Source organism: Mercenaria mercenaria, chromosome 3, assembly GCF_021730395.1.
Source record: "Mercenaria mercenaria strain notata chromosome 3, MADL_Memer_1, whole genome shotgun sequence".
Taxonomy (NCBI): domain Eukaryota; kingdom Metazoa; phylum Mollusca; class Bivalvia; order Venerida; family Veneridae; genus Mercenaria; species Mercenaria mercenaria.
The window spans coordinates 85,815,540-85,836,232 of NC_069363.1; the positions used below are offsets into that span (position 1 = coordinate 85,815,540).

Genomic DNA, 20,693 nt, shown 5'->3' on the forward strand with positions numbered 1-20,693 from the left:
GCGTCAAACGTCACAGCGGCAGTTACACCATAGCGTCAAACGTCACAGCGGTGCGCTTACTAGGCAGATGTCACGCTGATGTACACAATAATCCTTGATAACGTGTTAAATCTCAAACAGTGGTTTGCTTTTGAATAAAATTATTGTTTAGAGTTCAGGAATTATATCACGAGGACACAGCCAGAATGTTATGAAAATACGCAATTAAACGACGGCTGCGCCCTAATGATAAAATTCCTACGCATCTGAACTCCAATTCAACAACAAATCACTGTTTGGGATTTACTATTTCATTAACTATTTTAGTACATACCAAAGTAATGGTTGCTGAAACACAATTTCGCAAAATTTATGGCATAAACAGACATAGATACCCTAGCTATAGCTTTATTAAGGTAGTTCTGCACGTTTGATAGACCGGAAGTAATGGCGTAACGTCATTTATCCGGATAACGTAGAATAAAGTCTGGGCTCGGCATACGGAAATTAACACCATTTTATGAAGTAATGACAATCCGTAAGTAAATTTGTGAAAATGGCAACGTTGCTATCTTTAAAAAGATAAAATATGATATTGAAACGTTTGCCAGTGCACATTAAATAATTTAAAATTATGTCTACAAATCGGCATGAAATATGCGTATACTACCTCTTTAATTATGGGCAAGTATCTCAAAAACAAACACACGGACCTACACACTTCATTTCACCATGTTATAGATCATAATGTTTAATTACGACTGTGAGAAAATCCATCAAAATCTGCATCTAGTCTTGCATTATGAAAACCTGTTTGAGGTCCAAAATTTTCAAATCAATCTAGCAAAAGAAAAAATATGAAGCACAAGAAACCATCTTTTTATTTTCTTATTCTGAAAAATCAGTGATTAATTAGATTCTACATTACAGATGTTTTTTATCCAGATGTGCAGAACTGCCTTTAAAGAAAACAGTACATGAGAGAAAACTGGAAAATTAGGGTATAAATATGATAAATAACCTATATGTACGCGAGACATCCTTGGTCGATTCGCATGTCGGTGAATTATCCCCAATTACACTTTGCAAACAGTATCACATTATACAAAAAATCTCATTGCAAAAGGGTCTCTGTGCTCTAAATATGGCAGTTGTACCCTACTTAATAACATAATTGTTAATAGAGTAAAACATTTACTCACCAGAATAATGTTATCACACGTTGCAATCTCAGATAAAAATCTGTCATTGATACGCGTCTCTCTTTTCTAGTTCAAATGAACAACGGTCCCGTTCATTTATTGTAACGAGAGAGCAATATTGCGCGCTATTCATAAACATGCGGGCAGGTATCTTAATTAAAGAATGATAAATATATTATGTGTAAAAAAAGTTCTATCTACATTTAAAAGAATATGCAGCTGTCAACTTTCTGCAAGTTTATAGGTTTATATAACAGAAAATACAAAAATATAATTCTTAAGGTAGCTCTGCACGTTTGATAAACCGGAAGTAATGACGTAATGTCATTTATCCGGATAGCGTAAGATAAAGGTAGGACTCCGTGCATGAGCTTAAAATGTGCGAATCTCTTTAATCATGGGCAAATTTCTCAAAAATAAAACCGCGAACCTCTACATTTTATTTCACCATATTCTAGATGATATCGTCATTTACGACTGTGAAAAGTTTCATTAAGATCTGTTTTGTAGGAAAATTTCTATTTGAGAAAATGTCATCGAGTTTGATTCTCCATAGACTCCCATAGTCCAAATTTTTCAAATCCGTCTAACAAAAAATCAAGCACACGTCCCAATCTTTTTTATGTCCCATATTTTCTAAGTATATTCTTTTTTTTAATCGTGGTTTGATAAGATTCCACATTGCAGAAAAAAATATCCGATGTGCAGAGTTACCTTAATAGATAATTTCATTGAAAAACGTAAAAAAAACGGCCATATTGGCTTGGCCTGTTAATGAAACGTGTCGATAACCTTTTTTCTCGCATTGGCAGCCTTGTACACCGTTTAATCAAACCTTTCGGCAATGTATCGTATTTTATCAGTATTTTTATCTCAAGATAAATTTTGAAAATTATCCTTTTGAGAATATCCCGTGGCTGTGCTTTTTACAGTTTTACCATACTCGGATACAAATATCAACGAAATATATTGGATAGGATAAAATAAAGTGCGACATCCGCATGTAATGGTTTAAGAGGATTTAGATACCTGTATTCAGAAATTTGGATTTATTTTGTAATTCAGAGGTCAGGTACAAGTATATTTTATTCAAATTACTTCAAACTGAATAGGTGTTAAATGTTAATATTATTAATCTATATATATAATATATCTTAAGATGGTAATTGCAGAATAAATTGCAAGATTCACTGTATCATATACATGAGGTATACATGCCAGTATTTTCGTTTATAAAAGCATCATACTATATGGCATATGAGTGTGCTCTTTAATAATATTAAATTGTAAAATTTGAACACAATTTGTAATTACACAAGACATGAGAAAGCAAGAAAATGGTAAATAATGTAATCTAAAATCGTCATTTAAATTGTTGTTATGTTCACATGTGTCTTTCAATACTTATGATATACACGCAGCATCACTCTAGTAAATGTTTTCTAGCAAATGCACATCCTTGGTGGTCTAGTACTTTCGGTTTCATTGACTAGGCTGTCGATATTTTGGTGCGAAAGTATTTGCTATGTTTCTGTGCTGGTATGGCTTTAACATTTACATGTGTATATATAGAGTACTGGATTTATGCCTTTTGATACTTTCGAGCTATATGTTATCTAAATATAAGTCCAACTATATCTTTGTTTTTGTTAGAGCTAAGTAATTACATTTAATGTTATGCTAGTTTGTAACTGTATTTGTAAGTGTTGTATTAATTACTGACATTTTGTATTATTGTACATATATTTGTATATAATTATGTTGTACTCTCCACTATTGGGGGAATAAAATATATCTATCTATCTAACTATATACATTAAAACTTCAAAGGTTTATATATATATGTTGGAGGAAAAAGAGATACTCGAGATAGCAAAATCTAAAATTATTTCCCGTTAATATTTTTAATCAGGAGGTTGTTGGTTTTGCTCCAGATTTTAATGGTCGATATGATATGTTTTATAAGGTGATAAATACACGAGTAAATGATGAGCAATTGCACGTGACATGTGGCAAAATAAGATCGAAGTTATATATAGATATTATACATGTTTACAAAATGTACTTGTGGTTTTTGGTAAAGCTGAGTCAAGTGTTTCGTATTTAGATACATGGTTAAATACATGTAGTATCTATGCAGTAATATTTACCATAAATATTAAGTACTTAATTTATTGACAAAACGTCGCGTGCAATCCCTTATAAAAATATCAAACTCTAAAATGACCTTGCCAGAAAGTTACACCAAAAGATATGTAGCATGATAAGTGTTTTAGAGTTTGTAGCTATATAATGTAATTGGCTCAAAGGCTTTAATGTTTAAAAGAATATATAGCAAAAACTTTCAAGCAGGAAAATTGATCATGTAATTAAAAAAAGTCATGGCCAGGTTAATGAAAATTGCTTTTTTCCCCCTTTCATTTCTTTCTTTATTAATAGGCGGAAAAGACCTGTCAGAAATAATAATAAAAAAGTTTTTATTACAGACTATTTTGCGATGGCGCTAGATAAAAATCTGCACATTTCAGTGGACAACCTTGCACTTGATATAATCATTAAAAGTGTGCTATTATTATTATGAAAAAAGTGAAATACAGTTCAGAAAACTACCATACAAACAAATGTCTCACAATGATTTCTCACAATGTGCAATGACACTTTATTGAATTCTCAACACGCAAAAATGCCTGTTATATATATCTTTTATTTAAAAAGTATTTCATATGCGTTTTGATTAGCAAATACAAGATATGTCCAAAGTACATTCATGTATTCTGCTTTGCAAGTTTGCAGTACATCTTTTACAAACATTTACACATAAATTACTTGAATTATAGTTTTAATGTGTCTGTCTAAAGACAATTTACATTTTAATGTGTCTGTCTAAGGATAATAAAATTTTTCCTCTTGTTTTTTTTATTGAATATATAATTATCATCATCATCAGCAGCAGCAGCATTTATTATTATTATTATTATTGTTATTACTGTTACACTCTATTATTATGATCTCTATGTAGATATTTCGCTTGTATATTTCATCACTGATCATCATCATCATCATTATTATCATCATCCGCTAATTGTCGCCGTCATCATCTCCATATTAATTATAATTATTAGAAGTAAGTTAACTAGTATGATTAAAACTTTAATACGATCATTACAATTTCAATAACCACCAATGGTAATGATTAGAGGCATGATGATACAATAATTTGTATGTTAAAATAATGTACATATATCCCTAAATAGAATTCACGCATCTATCATTTAGTCCTTTCAACGTATCAATAAAGAAGTAATTTATTTCGCCTATCAGGTAAACATCAAAGGCCCCGATAATTTTGAGACTGTCCTTACCTGTCGTGTTTACTCAGTCGTGTCGGAATTTGTTTACCTGTCACAGCGCACCTTTGGCTATTTTTAGTAATATGAGGAACGCTGGGTAATGTGTGATGTCACAGAAAACTTCGATAAAATAGGAATTTCCGTGTGGTGAAAAGTGGCGGAATTATACACATTTATTGACTGACAGACACTCTTAGGTTTGTAAACATCTGAGATATTATTCTGTTTATAGCTTTTCGCTTGCAGCTTCCTATTGTGACGAAGAATTAAACCGAAATCGTTTGAAATCTTGACCTAGTTTTGATTTTAAAGATGACCCGGTAGCGGCGATAATCTCAATTCCTGTTGTATTTTAGCGCGGGGAACTAAATACATTCTTGTGTTATACGTTCGAATGGTGTCAAAGTGAAAAGTACACATGCAATCGTGTCATAAGATGTATTGATTCAAAGTCAATTAAAGAAAGTAAGAAAGTTTTAAAAATTTTGGTAAGAAGCATGACGGTGCTACGTGATGATGCTCCCGATCATTTAGTCCGGCCACTTGTTTTATCAATTAAAAATCAATTAGTACGAATGCATAACCTTATATCGAGATAGAATTGAGAAAATGATTGTTAGTATTATTTGTATGTATTGTTTAAAAGAAAATGTATAGAAACTAATAAGGAAACTTTGAAATTACTCGTCAGTTGATGTCCACAGAGGCGTTTGACCCAGAGAGTACATTGGCATCATGCCGAAGTCTCCATGCTGCAATTTATGTTGATAACTAATCATGCTGTGTTGCTGCAAGCTTACTATACTTATCTAAGTTCATTTGCAGTAATTTGTTTAGACCTTGACATCCATAATTTAATGCTTTTTTTCAATTGATGTTTTATCTTTGTGAAACTAGTCCTACTTATTTGCAGAAATGGCAGATTCAATTGTCCGTATTGCCCAGGTTGTCCCAAAGCTTGTATGGACAAGTGAAATTTGACCAGAATTTACTATATAACTGCCATACGGACAAGTACAAAATAGCAGTTGACAAAAACGTCGAAATCAGATTTCGCCACCACTGGTTTGGCGTATGGGTATGGCTTATTTTATGATTTGATATGCTGTCCCACTAAGCCTTACCAGTATCTGCATTTTACAGTACTGTTAGGAAAACGAAGACGTTAAAAAATAAAAAAAAAAAAGTTAAAATATTTAAAAAGATTATAAAAAGAATTAAAATACTTCTTCAGACAGTCAGACTTACTTTTTCAAATAAATTAAAAAATGATATTCATGTAGAAGGTTTAAATGAGTTGAATATAACCCAGAGCTCCAGATAAGCTGCGTATTTGCGCAATTAAAATTGCAGAAAACCCAATTGAATTCATACAGTGTGTGTACTGAAACGCAAGTTAAATTCCTAATACCCGGTTCATAAAAAAATCACATGGATATCGCATTTTCCTTATTTCTAGAACGGGTATGAGACTTTAACGCTAGATTTAACAGACTGGTTATACGTTACTGCAGAACAGGTTGCAATTTATTGGAAAAATCACATGACCATTCAATCGGCCGATAAACGTTATTTGGACACTTTGTAAACAATTTTACTCCCATAAAATATAAAAGACGTGGCAGAAAAAAACATTGTTGCAGCACAAACAAACAAATTAGTGTGGTATTTTGCTGTTAAACAATGACAGTTATCTGTTTGTGACAATGTAGTGTCACCAATACTGGATGACATCTTTTGGGAGAATGCATATTGCGGTAACCACATCGTTCGGGATACTGTGGATGAACAGATCTCCGACTGCATTAAAAGTGAAAAAGAACACAACAGTATGGAACATTCATTACAGTTTTAAATACATTTTTGTACTAAACATTGAAGGGCGCCATTAAAGTCCTTAGGTACCCAGTCAATCCTGTTTAATGATATATATACCATGTATACTGTAAGGAAAAATACTCAATTGTTAGTGCGAGATTGGTAAAATACCCAGCTGGTTTTAGCAAATACCCAATTACTTCTGAAAAGGCTGGGTTATGATATTTTTAAAAAAAAAAAAAATTCCAATACCCAATTCAGACAAAAAGTGATGGATAAATACCCAATTGCACCAAAAGCTTATCTGGAGCTCTGTATAACCCATAATTTTTAAGTAAGAGATTTTGATTCCTCGAAAATCTACCCAAGCACCAATTTCACTACACATATGAGTATGATATGACCATCGATGTCACTAAATTGCAGAAACAAAACACAAAAAATATGGTATTTTCATTCTTTAACCTCAACATGAATTCATTATCAGAGATGTATTCTCACTGTTACAGAAGTTTGCCACAGGGATAGTGACATACCTGTATATTGGCCAAGATTTTTGTAAACTTCTGTCATCTGTAAAAAAGTCCAGTTACTCACCTTCCTTTCTACAGCTTCTGTGGTCAGGAGATTACTCACTGAGCTGTTCACAATGTTGATTTATATTATGTACATTATGAATATATATGTCATGTCTACATTTAATGTGTCTTCATGCATTTTAAGAAACCATTGAGTCTGTCTCCTTATAATAAGCTGTATAGTGTTACTTACAGTGATTGTTAATGAGCTGACAATATGTTACTGAAACTGTCTATTATATTCTACAGGTTCTTGTCTTTAGGCATTGCTTGCCAATTTGCTGTCAGGATCATTGACTAAAATGTTATTTTACTATGTTAATTTCATTGAAAACCCAGCTGTTTTATACACTTCTTTTGGCATTTTTAAAGGGAAAGGCAGAATTTATTCTGACTGCTAGTAGGATTTCTCTGATCGTTTAAGGAAGCTTTGAGAAAAGGTTTAGAAATGAGACATATCACAAACACACTAAAATGACTGCCTCCATGATCTGCTGTCATTTTCTTAAGGTATTGGACCCGTAATAGAGTACCTCCTTTTTAAAGAGTATTCAGTTCTTACCATAAACCTACTCTGACTGCATTTTTCAGGGGTGCGTGGGTTCAAGCCCCACTGTGACCAAAATTTTTTCCCCATATTTTCCTTTTTTCTTGTAAGCCTTTACTTTTTTCAAGACTGATTATGGATGTACAGTCAAGACTGTTTTAAGAGACCGTCTTTGGGAAGCAGCGAAAAAGGTCACATATGACAGGGAGTCTCTTAAAACAGTCTCACTTAACAGGATGACGCTGGTTTCATAATATGTTTCCAATTAAAGTACATGAATATCGGATACTTATATATTGGCCTCTTTTAAGGTAGGAGTGGAAAATGATAAAATACTATTTCTTTAATTGCATATTGATAAAATATAAATTTCAAATAATTTGCATCATTCATATGATGTTGATAAAACAAATTTAAGCTCATGATCTGGCAAGAAAATAAAGGGGAGCAGTAAAATATAAATGTTCCATTTGAACTACACTGAGGTTTATGATATTTATATTTTATGTACTAATTGTTCATTTTAATTTATTCGATTATTGACTGCATCTTTAATCTGTGTTTACCTCGGCGTTTCCTGTTAAATACCGCCATATTTTTGTTTCACCAGGAATAAAGTTAATTTATGCACCAACTCCTAATTCTTCAGCGACTTTATACGCTAGATTTCCCTAATCGAGCAATTCAAGTGCCTTAACATGCTGTTCTAATGTCAAAACAGTTCCTTTTTATGTTTTTCTTTAGCCATTTTTTGTAAACAAATAAGTTCTCGTCTCAAACAACTTCACGCGAGATAAAGAACGGTAACTCTGTCGTGTAAAATCTTGCGAGGGAGCGTCTCAAAGTCGCTGAAAACGGTCTAAATATCGATTCGGGAGCCTGATTTCACAGTCGCTTGTCGCGTAAGGCAGGGGGTTGCTTAATTCAGACTCTTTTAATAGTAAATTGCGTCCGAAGCATAAAATAGGGTCGCATATGACAGGGAGTCGCTAAATTCAGGGGGTCGTTAAGGCAGTCTCGACTGTATTATACAAAATTGGAAATTTTTCATTTTATAAGCGATTTCTTGCTGTTCAAAGTGAATTTATACCTTTGAATCAGGAAGGGTAGAGTTAGACATCTTTAAAAATACTGAGTTACATGTGGTAAAAGTTCTCTATTTTGCCTTCATTCTTTAGATAAGATATTGTGGAAGAAATGCAGGTAGGTTTTACTTCTGCCCCAATGCCCCAAGGTTATTTTTGAATGAAGTGAGCAAAAATTCAAAACAGACCCACAGGATTCGACCTTAATTTTTCTATGTTGCAGTTAGAATTCTGTCTCATTAAATCTGTTTACTTGAGGCACCCTAGAAAAAATGATGTTAACAGTTTTATTTTGTATTTTATAATTGTTTAACAATAGTTTGAGGTTTCTTGTATCAAAATTAATGCTGTAATGAATTCTCTGCAAACGTTTTAGATAGTGGCCATCACATTGAAATTTGTCTCTACTTGAGCTTGAGAAAATACCATAAATTATACAAAATTTACAAAAAGCGGCACAGTAAAAGTTGTTTAAAATTTGCAACACAGTGCGAAACATGGTCAATTTTATGAATAAACCAAGCAAATGCTATTTTTTAAACATTACTATTAGTGGTCCAGTACCTTAAGTTTCAAACTGCCATGTCTTATTCAGTATACATGTAGGTCAAATTTTTAAAAATCTTTTCAGCATTACAAAAGGCTTGACAATGGCTTTCATATAATATAAAACCAACTTATTATCAGACAGCCTTTGGACTCATTAAGTTTGAAGCTATGTGATGGTTTGGCCTTGCTTTGAATGTTGCAGACTAGACATGGGTCATGTGACCTCAGTATTGTTTATCGTTTATATTTTGGAAAGTTGATTATTTTCTGCCAGTTGTGAATGTCCACAGTAAGGTTCTAACATACCTTTGCAGTTTGGCTTCTGAGACAAATGACAGGGAGCTCTAGCATTTTAAAATCTCTTCTTCTAACATCAACAAAAATTCTTATAAGCCAGAAGACCTCTATTGTTACTAAATTATAAGTTTGTACAAGTTTGCCTTTTGTTACCTACATAATAGCTAAATGAAAAGTTGACAACTGTTGTATTTCATTAAATCTATAGTACAGCTTACATGAAATCCCCATCAAGTCTGAGTGCATATAAATCAGTTAGAGTTTGTCATTACAGTCAGTGGGAAAGTGGGGGGGGGGGGGGGAGCAGGGTTATAGTACTTAGTTACCACTTGCTTGCAGAGAACAACACAATCCTGACACAAGTAGGAAACTTTCTGTGTATAACTTACCAGTTAAGTCATATAAATGAAAAAAATGTGTTGAAAATGGTATTAATATGATTCGTTACAAAACAAGCTGAAGACCTTATTAATGTTCTTACTGGGCTAAATAAGCATGAAAAGTCAGCTCATTGATTAACATGTCATAGGGCCTAGCACATTTTCATTTTGTAAATAGAATTACTCTTGTGTGTCAATATGATATTATGTAAGAAGGCTAAAAATGTTCGTATAGTATTAAATGTGGATAAATGCAAAGGTAGATAAATCAGTTTGCTGCGGGCTATTTCCTTCAGATCAATATACTTAGTACTACATTTAACACTATAAACTTACATGCTGCTCTGTTGTCGCAAAAAATTGAATATCACCTAAATATAGGTGAAAAAGATGTAAATATAATTTAGTATTGTTTTAATCGTTTTCAAACTTCATCTTTGGTGTTTATGAAAGGAGCTGTTGCTTAGAGTCACCAAATGCTAAGTATTAAATTTCCCAATTCTGACAGTTATTGAAAAAGTCCCCTCTAAATTTCAGTCACGACCACCACTTGTGAACTTTAAACATTTGAAACAGTTGGTGAGAATTTCTTTTTTTAAAGTGCAGCAGTTTCTTAAAAAAACAACAAAAAAACAGTTGTTACAAAATTCCTGTGTTAGCTTGTTTTCATGACTTAAAATTTCCCATTCTCACTTTAAAACTTTAAATGTGATAACCTGTTCCCAAAAATATATAACTGTTTTTGCTGCGTTTCTAACTCCAAAAATATTGTCTTTATGTATGTTAGAGAAATAAGAAATAAAATCTAACAATGTTGTCACTTCTTAATCTAGTGAGTTATGTAGCTCTTTCAAGGGTTTCATTAAGGGCTAGGGGACAGGGATTTCCCAGAGCTATAGTGAGCTGAAGCAATGGCTACTTTCTTTTTGGTTGCAAGTAAAGTACTAAATAGGAGGACCCTAAGACCCCCTTCTACTTCGCAATTTCCACCCTACTTCAGTAATTAATGAAACCCATGTTCTTCTGACTAGACCAGTTACATTTTGCCTGCATTAAATTTGGATAAAAAAAAGTCCTGTATTCTATATTATATGATTGTTTGTATTGTTTCAGAGGTCGAGTGTTATAACAGCAGACAGTGGGCGAGCCAGTAGCCGCTCCACCCTCAAATCTACAGACAAAGACGGCAAAACAAAAAAGTCTAAGAAAATGGTTGTGTGTAGGGTAGCTCTTCTGGATGGCACCACATTCGAGCCCAAAGGAATAGATGTAAGTTGAAATGTTCTGTACTAACGGATGCAAGTGCTATACAAAATTTCATTTATTTTCTCATACAAAATGAGTTACTGTTGTATTATACATAACATATTGCTATGATTGATCTTTTTGGCAGATACACAGCTTATCAAGTTTACACATACTTTTTGTCTTGTGTTTTCTTCAGAAGTGACTGGAATGCATGATTACCAGTTTACCAGTAATGAAACCTAGATTATGGTACAATAATCTCCATGTTCTCTATGGTAGTTTCGGAGATATACTGGTTTTCTTGTTAGTATAATAACCATTAGTGTTAATTAGTAATCAGTCCTGACAACTACTTAGTCTAGCTTATTGCAAAATCTAGTTTCGTGAATATACTAATAAATTAATGCACTTGTTGTTTGTTTACTTGTGGCCTCTAGAATGCAGTGCGCTGGCTTTAATTCTTTATTTTGGCTAGTGTTTGCAAATTGAGCGACTCGGCATCATCTCCAAAATCATATATTTATCTAGGAATAGTGGAAAAGCAATTTGTTCTTGTTACACTATAATTATATTGCTATTGTCTGCGAAATCATTCAGTATAGTGTGGCAATTGAATTTGATACCTTGCTACTTTTCTTAAATGGATGAGTCGATCCATCGTTTAATTTGGGAAGTACCACTTATAATTCAAAGGGGTGACCGTGTTCACTGAAAATTTATTGACTGAACAGACCATGATAAGCCTGCAAGGATGTACAGGCTGATTTTGATCTGCACTGATCGCAAAGGTAAAATCACTTGCTGCCGTTAAATCTTCACTTTATGTGTAAAGTATGCAAAAATATCCTAGTACATATGGGTGGTTTTCAAAATAATGAAGCTTTTTCTTCTCTCTCACCTTACTTCAATTCAGTTCAGTTTTAGAATGTGTTTTGGAGCAAAATATATCCAAATCAATGTACTCAATAAATGTGTGCAATTTTATCTTGATGGCTCAAGCAGTTTTAAAGTTATATTAAATTATATAGCTAATTTTGTCCCCTGTGCACCCAAAAAAGTGTGACATTTTACATGAAGTATAGTTTTCAACTGAGGTTTACTTTTTAAAACCATGATTTATTGTTACAGCTTTGGCTTTTTAATGTAACTTAAACTCTGCACATTTAAATAAAATACTTCTTTTCATTACCTACATCTTATTGTTACTAATATTTCACATCTTGTGATGGAACCCTTTTCACGAAAAATAGTGAAAAAAATACTAAATTTAAATGTTGAACACTACAATTTCATAACCCTATTACTTTTCAAAAGTCTTAATGTTTTTCTAAGATCTTTATCCTTTCAGCTGTGAAGACACAGTATGATTTTTTTCTTTAATAAATCGACTTTCTCAGAAACTTGATGAATGTCTATACACCTAAAAATGTCCCCTGTGCACCTTTTCAGTTGTTAAGTGTCAGATTTCTTTTATTCTTTAAATAAAATGGGATTTTACTTTATTTTCCTTGAAAGGGAGTTACAACAGATACAAAAGCAGCCTTCAACTTCACATATTACTGACTGTTAAACATTCACAAAGCCAAAAGTGATGTCCCCTGTGCACCCTTTTTTTGACATATATCAATTATCATAGCATTACTGTAATTTGTGGTGGCATTTCTATATTCTTAGCAGTGTGTATGCAAAATTTAGGCATTACTTGATAATTTAGCATTATATAAGAAACCCTGGACAATTAAAAATTCATTGTTTGCATTTTTTTCCGAAGTTGCCAATTTTCAAGTTTAAAAGTGGAAACATCAGTTTTATTGCTTCTTAAGCTCTTAAGTTTACCTAAATATGTAAAGGTTCACTAGTAAATATTATGTAGTTAAAAGAATTTTACTTACCATGAACATATTCTATGAATAAATATTTTGATACAATTTGTCCCCTGTGCACCCTTTTTAGTAACATTATAAAGTATGTATGAATTTTACTATTCCTTTTTATCATGCATGGTATTTTGTCATTTTTCTAATATGAATAAGCAGTTCATGTAAATTAAATGATTTCAGTGTGTTAGTTATGTATAAAGTCACTTATTTTTCATTTAAAAGCATTACATTTTGTTGAATTTTCATGTTTTTGTAGTGAAAATTTTCAATTTTGTAGTTATTTTGTGGAATAAACTATTTTTTGATAGTATTTGTCTAAAGTTTATTACCAGTAGTCTTTTTATGAATAGAAAACTAATAATGGATGAATATTACACTGATCTTCAGTATGTGTCCCCTGTGCATCTTTAAAATAACTCAATTTTGAGTAGACAATTCTAGAAATTAGAATTATTGGACATTCTTGAAATTTGGCATGTGGTTTATAAACATGCAACATGTCAGAAAAAAGTTGGTTTTATAATTATATGATAGTTATTTTGCATTCAGCAACAACTTTTCTAGGTAAAGTTTTATTTTCATGTCAAATTTGTGCAGAAAGGGTGATTTTAAAAACCAATGTCCACAAACATATGATTAAATAAGTTTCAAACCATACACATACACCCATTACTTATCATTTATGTTGAAAAAATTACTGTAATACATATTTCCTTGTCATAAAACCATGCAACATTTATCACCCACCTTACTGGAAATTCACTGAACTTTTGAATTAAAGGCTGAAATATTTTCTGATTGGCATTTCTCAACACTTCCCCAAAGTTATTTCCTTCAAATATGAAGTATTTGCTATAATAAAAAATAGGTGACCACCATAAGAAATAAGTTTGAATTTTCAACCCCTATGTCACACTTTTGCTTCATTATTTTGAAAACCACCCATATATAACAGGCCCATGCAGGACAGAATCTCAACATAATTATGCTCTGGTTAAAGCCCTCTACAGACGGTAGGTTTTTGTTGTACAACACTAATTATCTCAAAGATGTACAATTTTGAAATTGTACATTTTTCACATACAGACAGTATTCCATTCTCATAAAAATCACAGAGATTTACCTAGTAAACATAGTGCATCAGGTACTGAAAAAAATGTAACTACTAATAATAAAAATAATATTCACCTTTTATGTTCCATAAATTTGATTACGTATGACACAAATGAGTCACGCCATGAGAAAACCAACATAGTGGCTTTGCGACCAGCATGGATGAAGACCAGCCTGTGCATCCGTGCAGTCTGGTCATGATCAATGATGTTTGCTTTCAAACTCTATTACAATTAGAGAAACCGTTAGGGAACAGCATGGACCAGACTCGGAAATGCACTATGTTGGTTTTCTCATGGCGCGGCTCAAATCATTTAACTTTTCAGTGTCATCCTTTTTCTATTATGCATTAGAAGCCATTTTATATTAAGATTTGTGTTTATTTTTTGGGCAAATGTTTCTGGAATTTCATTCACTTGCCTCTTATCAACTAATTATTTACCAATTTGTTGCTTGTCAACGTGGGTGGTACGTAAGCAAAACTTACGAAATAGAACATGTCCTAATCTGTAAGTCAAGACTTAAGATTTACGAAATCAAGGAATAGCATCGTACACACGGTAATATTTGGCTGTACATCTTGAATTTAATTGGTGTTGTACAACAAAAACTTACCGTCTGTAGAGGGCTTAAGACTGACAGAAAAAATATTTGAAAATATCAATGTTGAACTAGTGCTATTTTCTTACTATGCATAGGAAAGGTCTTGATACCAATAAAAAAGCACCCCATTCGACAATTACACTGCTGACCTGAATATTGTATTATATCAGTTTTTTTTCGTAACAAGTTCGCACAGTGTGCATTGAGATGGTCTGCTTTGTAAAAGTTGCATTTAAACCCAATGTGGCTATTGAATTTTGAACATAAGGCATTGTACAAATATTTGAATTTCAGTTTTTGAAATGCACGTTACTGTATTTTGAGCCCAATTTCCAACCTATGACTAATACAAAACTGTTTGCATTGCAATGATAAATTACAGTGAAATAACTTATAGTTGATTCTACTAAATCATTCTTTCCCACACAAACAATATAATGCGATAAGGTTGAAAAAATACTTTCTTGTTTCTATGTCCATATAAATTGTAAAGTGTTGTTTTTTTTTCAATTACAATTTAAACGAAAAAGTGTTTTGGGTGATTTAGATGTGTAATATGTTAACAGAATCAGATTTGGATTTTAAGATGAAAACTTTTACAGTCCAGTACTAAAACTTGAAAGCTTATATTTATTACATCCACAAAGGGACACAAAAACACTAACCGATTTTAGGACCAAATAATGCAGACAGGTTGCTTGTTAGAGATTTATGGTGTTAGCACAATGTTTGTTTTGTATTGCAGAAAAACTCTACAGGACAACTGGTGTTTGATAAAGTGACAAAACACCTTGATGTCATTGAGACAGACTATTTCGGGCTCACTTTCAGGGATAAAACGGGCAAAAAGGTGAGAAGTTGCATGTGAAAAGTACAGAATTTCACATGACAAAATGTGCACATGAATTGATAAAGCAGATAGACAAATTACATATTCATTTTTTGGGACAGATAAAGATATTGAAGTATATATGCATGGCTTTACAAACTTAAAATCTGCACGAAAATGCGTTACAGTCTGTAAGATTTAAATTGCAGATGGGTCTAAATCAAGCAAAGTGATTTTAAGACAAGCCACCTTTTTCCAATGTTGAAAACAAGTTTAACTGTAGTTCATGCTTTGGTGCTGCATGCTTTCCTGGTTCTTTGGTCTTATTCAGTGAATGTGTTTAGCCCTGACCCTGCTAAATTTCTATAATGAACTTGCCCATCCTTCAGTTTGGACAGAACCATTTACTGTTAAAAGGGGTGCATACCAAAAAGATACTGACTGAATGGCAAACAGTGCAGATCATGATTAGACTGCACGAACGTGCAGGCTGGTCATGATCTGACTGTGCAGACTGATCATGATCGGCACTGGTTGCAAAGACAGAATTTATCGTGTCCAGCATGATAAGGGTTAGTGTATTAGCAAAGGTGACTGCCCACTGACTGGAACTCCAAACAGTTCCAAAGCCAAATAGCCTGATGGACCGTCCGGCATACTAAAGCCTGAAAATCAACTTTGGCTAAAAATCCACTCAGTCATCTGTCTGAAGGTCTGCTAAGCAGAAGAAAGTCAGCATTCATAGCATATCCATCCAGTTGTCTGAATACCCTGGGTCTGAAGAACCAGTTGTTAGAAAGTGAATATTTGAATTAAAACATGGGGTCAGCAGATAATTGATAGGCTAAGGAATAGGTTTAAGATTAGTTCATCTTGCAGTTTTGGACTTTCAAACTTGTAGCCTTTTGACTATGTTGCCTTTTAACCAAAAAGTTATACTCATAAGGTAATATTCTGTTCTTTGAAATAATAAAATTTCCCCCATTATTTCACTGTTTTTAATAGAAAACTGTAGGTTTTCATCCGAAAATCAAAATAAGCTGACTGATACAATGTTACACTTTTAGCGGTGCAAATACATTTGTCATCTGTTAACTACAGGTACTATTCTATTTCATTATTATTTTGTCAAAATATCAGAAAAATATGTGTAATTTAATACTTTTACTGTTTTCAGTTCTGGTTGGATAACACAAAAAAGATCTCAAAGCAAGTGAAAGGTAAGTGATATAAAGTTGTTAAAGTGCATTATATTGCACTGCTGCCTGTGTTACCAGTAAAACGGGTGATGACATTAGAATTGATGGTTTAGAAAATAAATGTATGCAAGGCTGTATATTGAAAGAAGGGGTACAACCTCTGTACAGTAACATCAGACAGTGTAAATTTCGTTTTTGAATATGGTTTGTTGCTGCGGAAGGATAGGCAAGTTCTAGTTTGGAAGGAAATAGCTATGTCTGTAGAGAGGTGCTGGCTATTTAAGGGTGTTGTAAACCGGTGTTATACTGTTATGCTCAGATACAGTTCATTGTTGTTTTGATGTTTTGGTACATTTCATGTGACTAGGTATTGCGTGTGATCAGTCCAGATGAACAAGCAGTATCAATTTTTTTCTGTTCTATACCATGCAGGAGAGCCAGCTTAGAATTGTTCTGGTGACTCTTCCTCTGACATTTTGGGCTAAAATATCTGTATTATACGTAGCTTGATAAATGTTCAAACTTGGTCTGTATCATTCTGGCATGGACCTTTTCTCATTTATGTTCCCATGTTCAACATGATTGCATTTTGACATCACCAGAGCTAAAAATAGAAACTCAAGCATTCCAGTATTAAAATGTCATTTGATTTAATAAATTTTTCCTGTATTGTGAATCTAGAAAAAACAATGTCTGAAGTTGTAGAGTTCTGAGGTTAAGGAACTTGAATACAATGTTATAAGTAAACATTAAAGAGCTGTAACTTAAGAATACAGGTATAGAGGTAACCTTACATCTCCCATCTGATTTGAATACAAATTATTTTCATTTGAAATTGGCGTGTAAAACATTGACCCCTGGCACGTCATTTCCAAAACATCAACTCTATGCATATTTTGCAAAATTGTTGCAGTGATGTAGCAAGATGCATTAAAACATAAAAGTCATCGACACCTGGCTTAAATATGCTGGTCATTTATGGTCAAGGTCTCTGACTGGTCATTATTGGAGGCGAAATCAATTAAGCTCTCTACACTACCATAAAACTGGACACATAATGACCCCATAAGCAACATTTTATGGTTAGCCTCTTTGCTATTTCCTATAAAAGTATGTGTAATTGTTGGTTCTCCATGCTTGTAGTTTTAATACTTTTCTTTTCCATACAAGCTGTTACTGTATTATATTATCAATAAAGGAATTGATACCGGTTTAAGGAATGCAGACAGTTTCCCAGGTTTTTATGGAGGTTATGTGACAGCTGGCAGTTGTTTGTGTTTCTAAGACATATGGAGAGGTTTAAGCAAAAAAGATAATTTGAGTAAACAGAAATGGTCTCCGCAGTACCCTTACATTTAACAAGCAACTGGTCTGGAATCTAGGAAGCAGTCATCCTTGTTAGTCACTGTAGGTTTTTAACCCTTACCATGCTAAATTTCTATAATGAACTTGTCCGTCTTCCAATTTGGACAGTACCATTAATTGTTAAAAGGGGTACTTACCAAAAAGATACTTGCTGAACAGCGAACAGTGCAGATCATGATCAGACTGCATGGATGTGCAGGCTGATCATGATCTACACTGGTCGCAATGGCAAAACCAAAAGTCCTGTCCAGCATACTAAGGGTTAATCTGCAATTGATAGGAAAATATGCAGTAAGGTAGAACCTATGTAAAGTCAAACAAGCCTTAGACTACTTGTAAAGGCAAATTTGAAAGAATGTTTTGCATTGCATTTTCAGAGAGCAAGTGCTCATGATTCATGTTAATTTGGCTCATTGACTGTTTGCTACACATCTCACCACAGTAGCCAAAAGGCACTGCGGAGGGCAGTCTGAATTCTGCCATTAAAGCTCTATTTTACCCTGCTCTTCGGTGTCTCAAGGTTTTCTTTTCGTGTAATCGAATAGGAAGAATGGTATTAACCTTTAGCTGCTGGTGGCAGTGATTTGCCTTTGCAACCAGTGCAGACTAGATCAGCTGCACATCCATGCAGGTGATCTAGATCTGTACGTTTGCATTCAGTCAGTAATTTTATGTGATCCCTTTGGATAATAAATGGTATTGCCCAAATTGAATGATGGTCTAGTCCATTTTAGAAATTTAGCAGGCTAAAGGTTAAAAAAAAATTATTTTCTGTAGTTGATGATATTCTAAAGTTTCTGGTATGAAAGGAATTCTGCAGTGCTAAAGATTGCATGACTGATAAATCTTAAAATTTTAAACTTGTGATTACATGCAGCATAAAACTTGTAAATCACGGTTGCCTTGCCGCTATCATTAAGTTTCACACAGAAAGAAGATAGGGTTTTTGTTGCTTTCCATGTTGAAAAAGTGTGATTGCATTGAGTGAAGTATGCTTTATTGATAGATCAGATAGACATTAATGGTTCTTTGTTGAAATGGGGAAGAGAATAATGAGGTTGTCATTATATTGTACTCAGTCATGTTTAGACAGAAATCTTCAAAACAAAGGAAAAAAACACATTTTATGATGCTATATGTGCAAGTACTGCAGTGTTTTAATTAAACTATGGTTTTCATGTAGATATAGTGAAAATATTCATAGCCAATAAACTGTCAGTGAAAATTAAAGGTACGATTTTGATATATCTGATATTCAAGTTCACTTAAAATTCATGCTATGCTATTTTTTTGAATCGAGGAAGTTACCAGCGAATTTTTTTTTTTTTCCATTTTGGGAAGTAGATTCTATTTCGTACAGAACAGTCTTCTGTGCAGAAAAAAACACTATAATTTAGTAAAACCTTTCCCTCAAAATATCAACTTAAACTTTTTCTGGTTAGTTTTATAAATATTGCAAGCAGTTTTATAAATTTTTGCATAAGTCATCATGTTGCAATTGGCTGCTGACTATAAAGTAAATTTGTTTGATTATCAAAATATAAGTTCCATTAAAATATTCATCTAGTATTGTAAGAGCAGATCTCTTCTTTTTATCCAAATAGTAAAACTTGAAAGTTTTTATGAAAGTTGCGTTGGAGTGGAATTTTGGTTTTGAGTTTATTATCGAAATTGATGGGCCCTGTTATCTTGGAAAGTAAACAAGGATTTCCGAAGCCTATACTCGACATAATACAAAATCTGACATGAGATCTTAACAGTAACCTCAAGCAAATGTTACAAGAGTGCATCTCAATTAATGTGCAAACTTGAGTTATCTTTTAAATTTTAAGGTAAAGTGAGTCAATGAAAGAAAGGGTGTTTCCAAGCGTTGTCTCGATTGAAATTGAAAAGATTGAAACATGTTCAGTGTTAAACAGCTGTATTCATATCAGTTCAAACTTTAAAAAAATTTGCCTTAATTTACACCTGAATTAAGGTTTTAGTAATCTTGAATATCCAGAGGATTTATAATACCTTTTGAAGACTGCTGTCCCACATGCCAAGGTTACATGAATTGATTAAAGTTGACTTCAATTAGGTGTAGGAAAAGTGCACATTTAAGCATATATGAGCCATGCCATTGGAAAACCAACATAGTGGCTTTGCGTCCAGCATGGATCCAGACCAGCCTGCGCATCCGCGCAGTCTGGTCAGGATCCATGCTGTTCGCTAACGGTTTCTCTAATTACAATAGGCTTTGAAAGCGAACAGCATGGATCCTGACCAGATTGCGCGGATGCGCAGGCTGGTCTGGATCCATGCTGGTCGCAAAGCCACTATGTTGGTTTTCCCATGGCGCGGCTCATATAGCTTCTGTTTGAACCTATTTAGAGTGACTTTGCATCTCATTACGTTTTACATTCATGTTAAGGTAATATGACATTGATATTGAGGATGTTGAAACTATCAAATGAAAATATGTCTGAGGTCGATGATCCCATATACTATATGAAAATGGGGGTATTTTGTGACAACGCATGTGTCTTTCTGTAGTGTATGTTTGTTTGTCTGTCTGTCATCATGTGGAAACAACTTAAATTTTAACTTACATTGCACATTAAATTAGTTATATGCTTTGCTATTATAATGCCAACTTACTTTTGATAAAATGAATAACTTGATAATTAAT

The 20,693-nt window shown here is 33.2% G+C and overlaps 1 protein-coding gene across 15 annotated transcripts in view; it reads left to right on the forward strand.

Annotated features, from left to right (window-relative positions):
- LOC123524192 (band 4.1-like protein 1) overlaps positions 1–20,693 on the forward strand; it is a 239,220-nt gene that overhangs the window by 174,150 nt on the left and 44,377 nt on the right. For 12 of the 15 annotated variants that reach the window (XM_053539112.1, XM_053539111.1, XM_053539116.1 and 9 more), the window contains 3 exons: positions 10,899–11,054; positions 15,375–15,479; positions 16,636–16,678. In XM_053539112.1, coding sequence (XP_053395087.1) covers positions 10,899–11,054; positions 15,375–15,479; positions 16,636–16,678 — 304 coding nt within the window. Of the gene's footprint in view, positions 1–2,099; positions 2,254–4,584; positions 4,729–10,898; positions 11,055–15,374; positions 15,480–16,635; positions 16,679–20,693 lie in introns of those variants that run through there. The other 3 variants (XM_053539118.1, XM_053539121.1, XM_053539117.1) reach the window with 3 other exon arrangements.